Source organism: Chanos chanos, chromosome 13 (genome assembly GCF_902362185.1).
Source record: "Chanos chanos chromosome 13, fChaCha1.1, whole genome shotgun sequence".
Lineage (NCBI taxonomy): Eukaryota > Metazoa > Chordata > Actinopteri > Gonorynchiformes > Chanidae > Chanos > Chanos chanos.
Window position 1 is genome coordinate 22,572,440 of NC_044507.1, and position 17,104 is coordinate 22,589,543.

Here is a 17,104-nt window from a genome sequence, read left to right on the forward strand (position 1 = left end):
GAATCATCTAACATGGCTGTCCACATAACAGCCTCTCCTCAACATGGTTCAGTAATGGAATGTTCGCGTACAGGGTGTAATAAAAGTATTCACCTTGTTAATGGGTATGTTTGTTCAGCTATTTCCACACCTTAAATTCCTTAGGCGTTAGATCAGTGGGTGTTTTTCATTCCGTCCGTTGGCCGTATGGTTTACTTACGAGAACTGCATTTCCTACAAAGCATTGCGCCATGCCCTTCAACCTTGTCGAGTTTTATATAAAAACATCCTGCCAGTGCTGGTTGTTTGCCGTTAGTGCTTTGTGTGGGGTGCGGAAGCTAAGGTTAGGAGGTGTGTGCTCTGCATAGTGGGACAGTAGCAAGTTGTATAAGTCAAGTGCGTTTGGAAACGTCAGACATGGCAGAGGGCGATAACAAGAGTGCGAATCTTCTAGTAAGTAGCAAATTCTGTAATGATTTATAAAATTTTACTACGCTAGCTTACTACATAGCTAGCGCCATACGTAGCCGAATTTAATCAGATGTGGCTAGCTCGTTTTCCTGGGGTTGCATAATCCATTAGTGTAACATGGTTAGCAGTGCTAACTAGTATTACAAGTGGTACACCTCGTATTCCCAGGTGGTGGTAGCTGTAACCAAATTGAGCACTGATGGAGACGTTTCTGCCATAATTGTAGCTGTAGCTTTAGCTGCAGAGCTACCGCAGAAGCTAGGCAATAGTCTGAGCCATGTAGCGAACTAGGAGTGGTTGTGAGCTAGTTATGTGCCCAGCAGCGATATTTGATTTTTGTATAGCAAGTAAGTTGTCGATGACTCCGACTGGTATAATGTCAACTTGGTGTGTTTCAGTCAATGATATTTACCTACAGAAATTAAGAGACCCCGTAGAGTCAGGTGCCGGTCAAGGTTGTCGAAATCTAGTTTAGGGTTAAGTTAGGATTCGTAAATTTAACTGCTTTAGCTAAGTTACCTTTTCTGTAGTTAATGGTAGACTCTCAGGTTTAACCCCCATGTCAATCGGCAACGCTTTCTCCGGGCTTCCTGCACGCTGATATTTAACGGTTGATCCCTGCGATTGCTACGCTTGCGACAGAATTTGTGAGCTAGCTTAATCGATGGTCTATGTTATTTATAGCTGACATCTCAGACTATGGCCGATTAAAGTCGACGGGTTTGGCTTTAACATGAGCTGAATTGAATTTCACCACATTTTAAATGTTTTATTTGTTTGCATGATTTTAGGCCATGTATTAAAATGTGTAGTGTCCTTGGAATTTAACTGCGCAAGTTAAGAGCTCGTGAGAAACCGTTAGGCCTACATCTGCACAATAACAAACTGTTCCCCTTCTTGTAACCATCTATCACACAGGGAGCTTTTTGCAATTCCCTACCACAATGTTATTGACCACAGCTACATTTTTCACCAGAGAAATAAGTCTGTTGTTTTGTACTAGACAGAATGCGGTGGCAGTAGTAATTCAAAGAATGTCCTCCCGGGACGGGAGAAGCCATGTTGTTACAGAAATGTTCTCGTAAAATGTTCGGTGGCATAGTCGTTTCTCTCATATACTCCTAAATGTTGACAGAGTGACTCATGCTTTGCCTACCATAGTTTAATATTTTGTGCTATTTGCAATAATTGGACAAGAGGAAATAGCATTTATGTAGTTGTGTGTATTCACATGTCAGAAAATATGTCATTTTGAAGTTACATTCAGCAAGCTTGACATGTTGATATGCAGGTTGATCTCAGTAGTCCATAGGTCATGATTCCAGACTGGGTCCTGTAATAGAAATGGTTCTGTAGTAAAGAGAATGCTGTTATTTCTCTTTGTTGACTAAACATGATTTACCTCCAGGCTCAGGAGACAGCTCAGTTGGAGGAACAGCTGCAAGGATGGGGCGAGGTTATTCTGGCCGCTGATCAGTTCTTGCGCTGGGAGAAGGCCTGGTTCCCTGGTGCCCTGATGGGGGTTACCACGCTCCTCTTCACGTGAGTATAGTAGGCTACTGTTTACTGGCGGTCCAGCATCTCACTCTTCTTTTCAAGGATGGGTTTCCACTCTCTAGTTGTCAAATAGCAGTTTTATAGAAACTAATTAGAAAAGAGTTTAATTAGTATGTAGGTCACTTGTGTCCTTGTATTTAAGTAAAGAGAAAAAAAGATCCAGTCTGTCTCAGTGCAGGCTCACATCTTTCCTAATCCAAATCTATCTGAACGTTTCAAATGCAGGAGAGCAAAACCTTAACAGTTTGCACTACCAGCTATGGCCTAGAGATGATATAACAGCAGACTCTGGCTGGACCCACCGTTCCAAATGCCCTGTCTTATCTCTGACCTGACGGCTGATGCCATTCTGCTGGGCTGAAGCCGTGTGTCAAATTCACTGCTCCAGCCGCAGCTGTGTTCGTGATTTGCGTTTGCCTGACTCTAACTGCCCTTGAGCTCAAGCTTCATGTCTTTCCCTGGGTAGACTCATCTACTACTTGGACCCGTCTGTGCTGACCGGCCTATCCTGTACTGTGATGATCCTGTGTCTGGCTGACTATCTGGTTCCCACCCTTGCTCCCCGAGTCTTTGGCTCCAACAAATGGTGAGTAGATGTCCGAGAGCCAGGGTGACACTGAGCCAGTTGTGTGGCGAAATGACCTTACATTAAGTCAGTATGTTGAAATAGTCTCCAGTAGGGATCAGGTCGTCAACCAGAGCAGGTCGGCCCTTACTGCTGTTCCAGTGCTTATATAAAGTTACACCTGCACTGTTTGCTGTTGGATCTTGTGTCAGCTCTTTGTGTCCGAATCAGCACTGTAGGTTAGCAAAGTCGTTTAGAGAATGAAATGAGACATTGGTTGGAGTTTGAATTCTTTACAGCTTTAACGTGTTTAACCGCAGTTTCCTCGTGAAAATGTGACATTTGCCTGTGACTCTTGCACGTTGGTGGAGGTGGTGTTTAGTGTGCTCTGCCTGGCAGCAGTGTTAAGTGATAGTGGTCAGTTGTTGTTGAGTATCTTGTGTCAGACACAGCCTTAGTCTGACTCAGCATGCTTACTGTGTAACCCTCAGACATAAGGCAAGCCGTGAATTGCTCCTCTGGTCCCCTTACAGAGTGCTGACCGTCCAGATCAGATCCCAGCGGGTTATTTTAGAGTCGGGCAGAGCTCCGTGTCCTTGGCTATAGCCACATGTATACAGTAACGTGCACTGTTCAGAAATGTAAGACCGGGTCCTTAAGACCAGTAAAGACCAGTTCTTTTGTTTGCTTTGCTGGTGTGTTGGGTTTGTTCCCTGAGCCAGTGGAATGAAGCATGGAGTATGATCATAGAAACCGTACAGATTGTGCATATATTTGCATATGATTGTGCATATATTTGGTTTATGATCTACATTTATAGGGCTGTGTGATGTGAAGGGGAGCTAAGGAATACTTTAAATACACTTTCTAAAAAAAAATCACTGCTTCTTATTCTGCTTTAAGGTTCAAGTCAATGGACCACCTTTAGTGTTCCCTGTGTCATCTTTTGGGAAACGTATATGTGTGTTTTAGGTAGATTAGCAGGTTTTGGGGTTTTTTTTTTGATTAATGCCGAATCTCTGTTGTCTTGAACAGCTGTACTTTGCTTCTGTGCTCTATACAAATGAGAGAAAAGGGACATGGGCGTCTGTATGTGGTAATCAGGAAGTGACACTGACATGTATGTCACTAGTTTGTAGTCATTTGGTTTTGAGTCTGTGTGTTGAGTTTGGCGTCGCAGACTTTTTTTTAATTCTCACATTAGTTTGAACTACATCTCAAAGAAGAGCAAATGACATTTTAAATGTCATTTGATTATTTTTTTAAATCTAAGATCAAGATTTTCACTCAACAGCGACTTTGGGATTTGATTGACAAGATGCAGGCTACTAAAAAAACTCCCTGATTTCCCAGAACTAATCATTTGTGGTATTCATTAAAACATGGGTCCTGAGGGTTTTTTGGCCAAAAACCCCCCACAAAAAAACAACCACCTTTTTTTGAAGCTAAGCTTTTTCTAACATTGGAAGATGACAGCCTTGAAGAGTTGTCCTTATGTTGATCATATTGATGGATGTGAGAGTGTGTGTGTGTGTGTGTGTGTGTGTGTGTGTGTGTGTGTGTGTGTGTGTGTGTGTGTGTAAAACTGTCCGTACACTGTGTTCCCCAGGACCACCGAGCAGCAGCAGCGTTTCCATGAGATCTGTGGGAATCTGGTGAAGACCCAGCGCCGTGTGCTTGGATGGGGCAAGCGCCTGTTTGCGCTGAAGGAGGAGAAGCCTAAAATGGTATGTGGAGAGATTGACTGACTGAAAACAGTCATTGTCCTCTAGATTTGGCTAATGTGAGAGCTGGGCAGGCACAGAGCGTCTCAGGTTCTCACAACGCACAAAACACCGCTTTTGTAAACGTGGCGCTGACTCAGGAAGTCAGTTTGCTGCATAGTTTCCTTTACAGCCGCGGCCTTGTTATCAGATCACAGACGCTAAAGAGTTCAGCTGATCCGCCCCGTTTATTTGTGGCTGTGAAAGCAGTGTGAAAATGAACGTTAAATACAATCATTACAGCTTTGAAAGTACAGATTTTGCCTGACACAGAATGTTTCTGTTCTCTAATGGTTTCGTTTCCTTTCTCTGCAGTACTTCCTGTCTGTGATCAGCAGCCTCTTGGTGGTGGCCTGGATTGGACAGCAAGTCCATAACCTCTTCCTCACATATCTGATTGGTATGTTTACTCCCCTGTCTGAGTCAGTGTCGGATAAAGCAAACAATGGAGGAGACAGCTCTTTGCTCATCAGTAGGCTGAAGTTGTCTGTATTACTTCAAGGTGTAGATCCTCTCAGCTCAGTGGATTGTCTAAGGTCATAGTATGCATTTTTTTTTTTCAGCCCTTGTGGGAATAGCTCAGTGGGTGGAGACATACACATTTTCCAGATGAGTGGGAGTGTCTGTTGCTGTAGTTTCAGTAATGACGATATTAGGACAGACTTAAGCCCATCTTGTCTACTAAGGAAAGGAAGTCCCCTTTTTTTTTTTTTTGTATTGCGGTTGATGGGAATCACAAGATTTAGCCAATGATTTCCCCGTTTAATCAGATGCCAACCATTTTGTCCCTTAATGCGTACCTGTTTTTTTACAGTAGGATTTCCTATCTGAAATATGTTTAGTAATATGCAGAATATACAGTAGATTGTTTGTTTTCCTGAAAAAGACATTTATTTAGAATGAATGATCAGACATATTTCACATTGTGAGTGTGTCTCACGCGTCTGGTCATTCCTCTAACTGCTCCTGAACACTGCCTCTGTTCTCATTCACAACTCACAGTGCCTAGCCAGTTCACATGATCAGTATGAAATGTAAGAATACATATTTATTTATGATGAAGTAATCAATTTACAGGTAGACAAGTGTCATGTTAAAACTGCCCAATAATGGAAAAAAAAAAAAATCAGACAGTTATGTGGTGCAGTGACATTCCGTGATGATGCCCAAAGGAAAAGACTTGTCTGTTCCAGTTTCTACTTGAATTCAACAAGGGGGTATTTAGTTGGATACTAACTTTAAATAAAGAACTCCACCTGGCTGTTTGAGTGCTAGCCTGGGATGAGTTATATTTGTGATTAAGATTTGACACTGATTTACAGCAGTGTTTTGAAATGCGTTCACATGGTTATCACTCGTTACTGAATGGACAAAATCATTGACAAAAACCAGCAGGCCAGCATGATAGATGCCATGTTTGGATTATGGTTGTAGCCTGTACAGACTGTTTTCAGTTGTGGATTTTAAGCATCTAAACAGTGATGGTAAAATCTGGCATTATCTGTCAGGTATCTATAACAGACAGGGTGCAACATTTTCTGAAGAAAAATTTATAGCAACCAATCCATCTCCCCATGGGAGTACTTCCAGGAGAACCTGTCTCTCTGCTCTGGTTCTTCACGCTTTCATGCGTGTCACACCCCACTTAACAGGCCCCACATACCAAAAACGGACTGATCCACCCTGACAAAAAAAGGCTCACGCATAGCTAATTTAACAAGCTACTTTCGCTGCTCTCACACCTTTGTGTGTGTGTACACACACACACACACACACACATATATATTAACAAAAGACAGAGACTGGAGCAGTCATGAAAACTGTAAGATTATCCACATGCACTTCACCTGAATAGATGCAAGTGGACTTGTTTGATGAGGTGTGATTATTTGGTTTTGTGTCTCTTTCTTATGTGTCACCAAATGAGTCAGTGAGTAAGACATTCATTATTGTTGTGGGAACACAGGCACATTGGAAGGTAAAGGAGTCAGACGGGATGTTGTGTGTGTGTGTGTGTGTGTGTGTGTGTGTGTGTGTGTGTGTGTGTGTGTTATAGCCTGTAGGGTGAGGAGCTCAGACTTGCCTTCTCATTTCGCCTCTCTCTCTCTCTCTCTCTCTCTCTCTCTCTCTCTCTCTCTCTCTCTCTCTCTCTCTCTCTCTCTCTCTCTCTCTCTCTCTCTCTCTCTCTCTCTGTGTTACAGTGAGTTTCCTCCTCCTCCTGCCCGGCCTCAACCAGCACGGCATCATATCCAAGTACGCAGGCATGGCCAAGAGAGAGATCAACAAACTCCTCAAACAGAAAGAGAAAAAGAATGAGTAAAAGAAAGTGCTGAGAAAGAGGAAGACGGATGGAAACATAAAGAATTGAGCTTTGCCCCTTCTCCTAACCCATAACCTGTGCACAGAACAAGACCAAGTAAAGCACTGGCCAGTGCTCCAGCATACGCCAGCCCCGCGCTGGACTGGGCCTGCAGAGTGAGCAGAAATCATGCTGGCATTTCATTAGGTTTCACATTGCTGTTGGCTGTCTCTCCACACCGATGAGTCTAGTTCACATTAATGACATTTTCCCTGTTTATGTTTTGTAGTCTTTATGGATCTGTGCAAACTCTTGTGGTGAATAATGTGCTTTAAAAGTTGTTCTCTCTCGGAGAGAGCAAGCCACTGAACAATCACGCTGTAGCATTGGAAGATTAGAAGTAAGAGGACATTGTTTATTGAAAAGGTCATTTTTAAGTGGACTGTAGCCTGCTCTTTGATTTGGATGGCTATGAAACTGTTTCATGTTCACCCTTAGTCATATCAGCTGAGACTTTTAGCTGATTATGTCTGTTTGTAGATTGCACTGAAACTGTAGAGATAACCAGAGTGAGAAGCTGTTGTCTGGTGACATTTGAACTTGTGTGAGGGGTTTTGAGAACATTCTGCTGTATGCCTGCCCTCTGGACTTAGCTATTTTATCCTGGCTTCTGATCCCCCTCATACCTGCTGGTCACCGCTGTAAATATACACTTTCTCAATGCTCCTTTTCTGTTTATCTGTGTATGTGTGTGCGTGTGTGTGTGGGTTTTTTTCTGTCTAGGCCATGCCTATTACCTGTCTACTTTCCTTCATTTCAACTGTCACTCTGCTCTCTATTAAAGTAATAAAGTCTGGATCAAACAGGTTCCACTGACTGTTGGGTTTTTGTTTTTTTTTTTTAAATGGGTGAGAATCTGTGAAGGTCAAACTATTGCCATATGAGTTCATCAGTCTCTTTGGAGAGACTATTACTGCACGGTTTGAAATTCTGCTGTTTTAACCTCACGGACCTGAACACAAGTGTAGTGGCCTTCCAACGCTACGTCTGAGGGTGGTTCAGTGCAGTTTACGCGTGTGCTCATTTTATGTGGGTTTATTTACAATAATGGAAGAAACAGCACAGCGGGATGACAGAAGAATTTTGTATTTGAATTTGCAGGGTTGTATATACACAGTCAAATAACTGTTAGCCTTTAATCCCCTCCTGTGCCCCCTGTTACTCTGACCTATAGAGGACAACCACGCCCATTTAATGGTTGCGTTAAACTAAATGCCCAGGCAAGATGTCACTTATGAATATTCACCAAAACATAACAATTAGTTCAGTGATCATGAAAATTACTCGGCATTTACCCGGCAAACAATATTTCAAAACGGCTCCAACACCAAGTGTAGGAAAATACTGTGTCGTTAACATTTGTTGCTTAATTATCCTCCAATAGACATGAATAATTTGGAGCATCTGTCAATTTAAATGGAGAAGTTTGATGAAAAGAGTTAAACGAAATAATGTCTGAAGAACGTTTCGAGATGTTGACGTTTGAACGTTACAGAGGCCACAAAAGAGACTCCAGAGTCATTCCATGTCATTCCGTGTCATTCCGTGTCATTTCAACCAAACTGGGAAAATCTCTCCACCACAGCATCTCAGAATTGGCTGATAATTTTTTTCCCTTGAAAAATACACTCTGACATGACATATCCCAAAGTTTTAGTTTCCTACTCCCAAAACTTGTCTGTTTAGAATTTATTTAGTACTCTTGGAAACTACCTTTAAAGTTTTTTCAGTCACGGGCATTTCTCTGATCTTTGGAGTTTAGTAACTTGGCCATAAATACGACCAGAGTTCTGAAAATGAGCATGCTGATTCAAAATTTCCAGGGGATTCCAAATCAGTTTCATGCTGGATTGAATGGTTGAACAGATATAGAGGCCCAAACATGGTTACAAAATTTGTCTGAACCATGTTTAGAGGTTTCAATTTACTGCATCATTCCTCAAAACTTTAATATTTAATGTTGTTGTACTTTTGTTCAAAGTACTATTTATGATTTTATTTATAAGTTTATTTTTAATCTGCATTATGTCATGTTATCTTGGGGAGATCTCTTAAATAACTACACATAACAAATGTTAGGGAAAATCTTTGAAAAGATTTTCGTATTCGTGGCCAAGTTACTAAGCTCCAAAGATCATTAAAAGATGGAATGAGCTTCCAGGCACCTGTGGTTGGCCACTAGAAGCCTGTGATGAGAAGGACACACCCCTTTGCCTCTGTCATCCCCTTCAGTCTATGATTGTATGAAATGGTAAAATTCCTTAGAAAGTTCATGACCCAAAGAATTGTTCATAGAACATACTGTCACAGTCTTACGTAAATTTAACTTTGACCCACATGCCAGGAATGTCACTCCAGTGTCGCCTGAGGCCCAGAGACGTACAAATAAAGGACACGAGAGTTCACAGGACATCCAGGTTAAAATTTGGAAAATTTCACTCCAATATTTACTGCACACAGCAGTCACCAGTATGGGTCACACATCAGTTGCTTTGTCTGGAAAGCTGCTGGTTGTCTCTGGTGTTTATCAGTGTATCAAAGGTTCACTGAGAATTCAGCTGTGTCGCTGGATTCACCTGCCTCCCTGTGGACTCTCACCTTTCCAACATTCACCGGTTTTGACTTTTATCAGTCCTCAGTTAAGTCTTGCAATTTTCTCAACACAAATGCTATTCCCAGCAATAAATTCTGTCTCCAACACCATGTTCACTGATGCATATATGAAATGCTACTTGAATGATTAGGTGCTGTTGGGACCATTACTTTACTAAACAGAGTCATTGCTCTTGCTCTGGCACACATCTTAAGCACTGTTTTCTCCCAGGTGAGGGTTCGAGAGTGGCGTGGGTCCCAGGCGTCCGCTCAGCTCAGACGAAGGGAACAGCAGTCGGTTTCCCAGCGGCGGGAAGCCCAAAGTGCCCTTTCTCCAGACTGCCTCCTGGGCTTCCCAGGGCCCGCTGGCCCCCGCTCCTCGCCTAAAGACAGAGAGATCACATTTATCAGTATGGCCACGGTACTTTGAGTGAAGGGCGAACAATATAGTTTAAATACGTCACACAACACTCTGTGTGTGTGTGTGTGTGTGTGTGTGTGTGTGTGTGTGTGTGTGTGTGTGTGCATACGGCGCGCTGAAAGACCTGTGATAATGTTGTGTCGATGCCAGAGAGTGGGCAGACCAGTGGGGTCAGTGGCACTGGACCCACCCTCTGTGTTGGAATGCACTGTGCAATAAGGCGAGTCGTAAGCAGTAGCATCTGGTGGATTGACCACTTCTTTCATGGCTGAGCCCACTTGATTTTTCATCCAGTTTTTAACTCCAGTGCTATGGAGGACACTTTGCTGTCAACAGAACCATAAAATACAACAGTAATTTCATACGATTTCCATTACTAAAAAATCTTTTCCACAGCATGAAGAGAGGACAAAAAGACGTTACGTGCTTTTGCTTAGTCTGCAAAAATATTTTTGTTAACCCCCGTGGTGCAACCTCTGTAAATTTCACCATTCCAAATTCTCACTGCTGCCATTGTAAATTAACAACCACCATCTACTGTTCATTTGAGGTATTGCATCTAGAGGCTACAGTTTGAGCAGCTGAACTTTGTAGCATGAACTCTAAATTAGGTCCATAACGAAACGACTCACGCGGTGTATTAACCGTCATGGTTCTTACCGGAGTGACGGTCTTGGGACAGAAGATTTCTCTGTTATGTGTCTGCGTTTGTGTCAGATGAGGAACAATGCTTTGGTCCCGGGTTCCGGAGTGCAGCGATGGAAAACTTGGATCCGGCGGTAGAAAAATCAGTGCCTGGCCATCGGCATTCAGCCCAGAGTAGCTCTTCAAGAGCCATTGAAGGAGACATGAAGAGAAATATACTTAGGTAGCAGCATATGGAGAAACAGATGCCATTAACTTTTAAAGTACACAATTTATATATAGAGATTCTCTCATTTACTCCGCACTTGTGCGTGTGTCGTGATGTACGTTGTCTTGGTTTGGTCACCAAATGTAACGGCGCTTTGGAGCATTCGTCGCCCATGACACAATGCAGCGGTCTTTGGATCGTCATTATGTTTGGGGAAAATGGAGGTTTCTTTAATTTGCGACATCAGCTTTTAAGTGTCAGTTTAACTGGCAGACGTGGAAAACAACTGTAAGACAAGCAAGGCCAGCTGTGCGTTTATCCAATATTCACCGCAATATCACCACAAACATTCGTACATGCTGATATCTCAGCACATTGATTCGTGAGCGGAGCTCATGAGCAGAGTAAGCCTCTGGTCAGGTTTCCTTTTATCTAACGAATTCACGAGCAACAACTACTTACTTTTATTTCACTCTCTGCTGCTTTTTTAGTATTCAACTGATCGTTTATTCCCCTTATACATGGGCGAGAAGTCTCTATTACTTACCTAAACGAGCCAAGTGCAATCCAGTCCTCACATAAACTATGTTGTTATGGTAACAGACAAACATAATCGGCGTTTAGGCCGTGTTTATGGTAGAGACCAGAAAGCTTCTAGCTAAATGGCTAAGTCAAATTTATAAATATTTCAAACTGAACATCTTGGTGGTTTAGCGTGGGCAGTAACCCATGAAAATGAGAAGAAATCTTGAAATTAAAGGCAATTCTCCCTGTAAGGGGTCTAGAAAACATGACATCCTGCAGGCGGTAAACATATTTTACCAGTGCCCCAAGTTAGCAGCAAATATGAAATGGAAATCTGCAATGTGTAAACTCAGCTGAAATGAGTCAAACAGTTTATAGCCTTTGCTCAGATGGTCATTATCTCCAAAGGTTAAGCATCCTCTTTTATTCCCATTAAAAAGTCATTTCACTGGTCAGTGTATTTGTTTGCAGGTCTTTCACCAGCCTCAAACATCTCTACTCGAACTGCTGCACTAGGATTTTTTTTAAAGGCTTATCAATGTGTTCTATGTCAATCCAGCGATTCCATGAAAGAGTGAAATAATAAAGATGAAGATTCTTACCTGAAGTTGTCGCACTGTTGTTCTTTTAGATGTGTGTTCATTGGCAGTGGATTCTGCAGCTGATGTGTATTGTCTGCACCCAGTGCAAGGCCAGCTCCTCTTTTTGGGCGTTTGATTTCATTTCATTATTTTAATGGTGTATCTGTAATAGCTATTCATTGTTTAGAGAGATCTGAAGTCACAGTGTTGCACCTCAACAGGTGTTTGGTAGTTTGATACGTGAGGAGAATGGAGTGTGTGTGTGTGTGTGTGTGTGTGTGTGTGTGTGTGTGTGTGTGATTTTTAAAAATCACAGAAAATGAAAAAGAAATTTCCAGATAATTAAACTGGAAACAAACACATGCATACATTATCCCACAATGCAACAGAGATTAAGAACCAGAGGATGCATTCACCAACTCATTCCATGTGATGTGCATAATGAGAGTCTACACACACTGGCCTCATGCTTAGACAAGGAACACTGCCTTTACTCAAATTATTAATTTTTCTGTAGAAACACACAGTGAAATGTAACTGACTAGAAATTTTATGATGAGGTAGATAATACCTGTAACTGACCTCTTGCTGGATTTTGTAGAAAAAGGTCTTTTATAACAATTATATGAAATACTTACTCCCACACCCGGATCATGAGTGGTTTCAATCTCAGATGCATGGCTCAGATATGGGATGTACCCAACAGGACCTCACTTTTGGCTCAGGAGAGAACGCAGTGTCTCAGTATACGAAGGCTGTCCCTCTCACTTGTTATTCTCCATCCCAAACAGTGGGTGGCGGTAACGTGATTTTGATGGGTCAAAGCCCGGGTAAATCTGAACCAAAGATGGTTCCAGTGTTTACATGGAACTTAGTCGATTTGGGATCTTGGGTTACTTCAATTTCAAGGGCTTTACACAGTATCTTCCCTTGTATATCCTCCTTTTTAGTACAACCGTTCGTACACATTAAATAAACAGGACAATGCCCTCTTGTTGTGCATACAATTGTAAGAATCGTTCTGATTCTGCGAAACCAGGCTTATCTTTTCATAGGTAAGGGAAATCCAAGTTATTATAGCGAAATGCCACTCGCATTTGATGAATTTGAAGTGACGTCTGTGCTCAGGACTGCCTGTCTGAATTAGGGATGCACATTTTAAATTATTATTTTGAACCGGTAATCATTAAATTGCCTCAAACAGTTCAATAAATATGCCAGTGACCGAAGAGACAGTGCTCTTCCTGGCTCGGTGTGAATGTTGAACTTTGGGTTTTATGCTGACCCTTTCAGCGGTATTCCCGTGCTCATCCGTGCTCTCGCAAAGTCTCCAGATAAGCGAAGGAGGGATGATGTTACCTCCTTTTTAAACTTCAGTGTTAAACTTAAGAGTGACTAAAGAACCAAGTACCTAATGCGTTCATTGCAAGTTATTCATTCTTGACTTAGAAGCATGTAACAGTTTCACTCAAGAAAGATCTGCTGAAGACACACGTCTAGAATGTTGGACTTGCACGAACACATGTTAATTCTTTAAGCGTGTCGTTAAACGTAACCATGATATATTATAGGTTAGTTTGACTTGCATTTGTGCACTTTAACTGTTTATTCCACCAACATTTAACATGCCTAATTATGTAGACAACTGAAGGGCGCTGACATGTCAGTGAACATGTCCAGCTATATAAGACTTCATGTTACAGTCCGTTTTTCATTATACTTAACCCAATGATTACAGGTTTCCTTTTAAAGATCCCAAAAGGCTGAAAGAGTGGGTCCGTCAGACAAAATGGAAAAACTGGTCCCCTACCCTGGCATCTGCTCTCTGCTCTGAACACTTTGAGGAGAAATATTTGGAGCGAGGGGGAAATGTAACACGCCTAAAGCACACTGCTGTACCAACAATATTTAACTTTCCTAAACATCTGCAGAAGGCAAGTCTTGTCTGTGATATGCAGAGGAGTTAAAATGGTGTGGGTGAATGCATGAATGTAGACATATAATTATTCACTTTGAACATGATGTCTGTCAGAGATATACTGTGACTTAACTGGTTGTTAATATTCTGTCCTCTCACTGTCCAATACATACCACCACATTTTCAGAACTAACAGTGACTGACAGTGGCCCGTACTATATCTTCATTTCAGAAACCACTTGTGAAGAGGAAAAGAGTTACTTTGGTAAGTAACAACATTAAAATTTACAACTGATCACTGCTGGTTATACCACTGGATAGGTGTGTTTTCTCTGTTTATTTGTAGTTTCCTGAGGAAATATTACCCAGTCCAGAGAGCAGTGTCTTATATGAGGAGTCAGAAGAGGAACGGTTTGTGTGTTTTTAAATGTCTCTGTGATGCGTAATCATACATGCATATTTAATCTACACAACATGAACTGTGGTAGACAATGATATTTACCTGTGTTTGAAGCAGACCCCCGATGAAGCCTGCTGAGGAGATTGACTGGGGCAGGATTTCATTTCATCCCAGTCTTTTCCATGATGATTACTGCTTGCCAAAGGTAAGATGGACAGCACTCACTGCTTTAATGGACTGGTCTGATGTTCTGACACATGGCTCTGAGTGAGCACTGTAGCATATGGGATTCACAGTCTGGAGCCCAGCGGCACCACGTTCACTGTTGATGCGTGAATATCCCAGAGGAACGCAACAGGTCTTGTTTCCCTTAAAGCGGGTGTGTTGATCAGAGACCCCTAGTGCCTGTGTAGCTGAAAATACTGGCGCACAAATAACACACTCTCTCAAACATATTAGATCACTTAATGGTGAGGTAGAAGCAGGAGTGCTAGCCTCACTCTCCTTTGCTGAAGAGACTGGTGTGTGAGGGAGACTCAGGAGAATTCATGGGTAAGTCTAAAGACAGATGGGGTTGGAAGAGGTGATGAACTACTGTTTCACTGCTGGCCTTTTTCTCCATTGCATTTTGCAGAGCATTCAGTGGGTAAAGGAGGATGAACAAAATGGAGGTGTGGTGAGTAGAATTCAGGCCTCACATGCTCTTCATCAGTACAGTTGTCTTTAATGTTTTTGTCCATGGCTAAATGTTAAATTGTTTTCATTTCACTGGTCTAATATCTGAACACTCTTTTAATATGGTCAGGGAAAGATTGAAAATCTACGTACACAAGGATTACTTTTTATTCCAAAGCGTTCAATTAAGGTAAAACCTTGTCATGTTTTGATGCATCGATACTGTTGTGTATTTCCTCATTGTTGTAAATCTTAGTCCTAACTTTCTAATCCTGATCTTGATTCTAACCTCTCCATTTAAATGTCTTGGCATGATCTGGGTTTGAATGGTAGGTTAAAGGCCGGTGGCAGTGGTTGGGAGTTGAGGTGAAAGGCCCTCTCTCGTTGACCCACAGTGGAAACAAGTTTGTTTTATCAGTCTTGGACTACTACTCAAGATGGGTGGAGACTTACCCAATGAAAACATGCAACAGTGAAGAAATTGCCCAAAACATTCACGATCTTGTTACCCGCTGTGGCTACCCTTACGGATTCCTCTCCCGCGTCAGCCCCAGGTTCCTCAGAGAGGTGAGAGTTATTATGACGACTCCAAAACACAAGTTAGGAAAAAAATTCAGATTTTCAGCTTATGTGTGTGATTTGGATTCAGTTAACTTGGAATGCTTTGACTTTCTTTCACACTTCATCAATTCAGTCCATTTTGGTTGAAGAAGTACATGTGTTTAAGAAAAAAAAAAAAAAACACGTTTGTATCTGCTGGTAAGTTTAGCTTGATTTAAATGTTTCAGATCAATAGTTCCTTGAGTAAGCTTGTGCAGTTGGAGAATACCTCTTTTGTAAACTTCCATCCTCAAGCCATCTCCCTGGACCAAGTGACCAGCTCCCTAATCGACAGGTTTGTGTCATTACTCTCACTCGCATACCTGCTGTTTTCTGGAGTTTCCTTCTCATGGGAAACGGTGCAGACTACACAGAGTCAAAGATGTAATCAAGATTCTGACCTTAGATAGAGACAATAAGCCCCCAGTTACACTGTGCCCTGATTACGTCGCTGTTCCTGAAACCACATTGAATATGAATCATGCTGTTGGTGATAATATATCAAACTGTTCCAAAAAAAATTAGCATTTTGTTGTCATTCACATATCATTATAATGTACATAATCAGGATGGTGTTTAACTTGGCCAAAGAGCATCCAGACAGTTGGGACTTGTGTCTTCCTGCAAGTGTATTTCGCCTGTGCTGTGGGGAGCATCCTGTCACCAGGCAGCGGCCTCTCACCTTAATGCACCACAAGCATGGGCCTGAGGCTGTCAGGAAGCCCAGGTTACTGCAGGTAAATATGACTGATCCCCTGCACTCTGTCCACCTACAGCCCCACTGTGGACAGCTCTGCACAGACCCTGTTTGTCTGAGAAAGACCTTTTTCTCATTCACAGGTGGACGGGGGAGACATCTCGAAGTTCACCTTTGTGGTAATAGGCCCACAGCCTCCTCCTAGCACAGTGCAGGTGCGGTGTGAGGTGTGTCAGGAGTGGAGCAGGATCACACAGCCCTCAGAGGTCCAGCGGTACGAGGAGCTCCGTCTGCAGGAGGAGGACTACACGCACACATGTCTCAGCTGCAGGGTGGTGCAGGAGAACAGGGCGAGGAGAGCTGCGCAGCTGGCAGTGGCAGGAGAACAAGGAGGAGACTGTGGAGGAGGTAGAATTCTCACGGGTCCTGGTGAGGTAGAGGCAGATGGAGGACGCACGGTTTGACCTGACAGAATGCGGGAACGGACGCTCGAGAGCCGTTTACCAGAGCAGACGCAGAGCGACACGCAGGCTGCTGGAGAAAAGCTGGCACAGCCGTTTGTGTAACGTGACATAAAACACAGACTCGTTCGGAGACGGAAAGGTCACTGGAAGAGCTTCAGCAGCTGGACATGGAAAAAACAACAGCAGTACATTTATGCAGCAAAGAGGAAAGTGAGGGAGAGATATGCGGAGGAAAAAGCGGCAAAGAATGATATGGAATTGGAGGATGTATACTTCAAATCAGTGAAAGAAAGAATGAAGGAGGAACGCGCAGCACAGGTGTGGTCACCGCTAAGATACACCTCTGTCTGTCTGTCTATTTTAAAACTCTAAATCTGAACACAAGGGGGAAAAAAAGAGGCTTCCTTTTATTGGAATTTTAAACATGTATATTTAAATATACCCTTAACCTGTGAACTTTAAAACTTGTTCTCCGATTTAAATATATAAAATTTCAAAGAGAAAATATTTTTTTTCCATAAATTGATATGCAAAATAAAAAACACATTTGAAGAACCACAGTTTGTTTTTTCGTCTTATGAATACTGATGACATCTGTTGGGCTCCTCTGCACCACTGGCTATGCAGAAAGCATTTTTACATGGTGTGATAACATATGGTCACACCTCTACTGTCTGTTAAACT

General features: G+C 42.3%; 2 protein-coding genes across 2 annotated transcripts; both read left to right on the plus strand.

Moving 5' to 3' along the window:
- Positions 1–293: 293 nt before the first annotated feature.
- Positions 294–7,507, plus strand: arl6ip1 (ARL6 interacting reticulophagy regulator 1). Its single transcript, XM_030790202.1, has 6 exons — positions 294–432; positions 1,859–1,992; positions 2,474–2,593; positions 4,182–4,299; positions 4,651–4,735; positions 6,537–7,507. The coding sequence occupies exons 1-6, from the start codon at positions 397–399 to the stop codon at positions 6,653–6,655; spliced, it is 612 nt and encodes a 203-aa protein (XP_030646062.1). The 5' UTR covers positions 294–396; the 3' UTR covers positions 6,656–7,507.
- Positions 7,508–12,649: 5,142 nt separating this feature from the next.
- LOC115826094 (uncharacterized) lies at positions 12,650–15,946 on the plus strand. The gene is made up of 10 exons (XM_030789771.1): positions 12,650–12,721; positions 13,405–13,600; positions 13,931–13,995; positions 14,102–14,189; positions 14,619–14,660; positions 14,790–14,849; positions 14,993–15,226; positions 15,448–15,554; positions 15,828–15,886; positions 15,927–15,946. Exons 1-10 carry the CDS (start codon positions 12,651–12,653, stop codon positions 15,944–15,946), a joined length of 942 nt encoding a protein of 313 aa, XP_030645631.1. The 5' UTR covers position 12,650.
- The last annotated feature ends 1,158 nt before the right edge of the window (positions 15,947–17,104 follow it).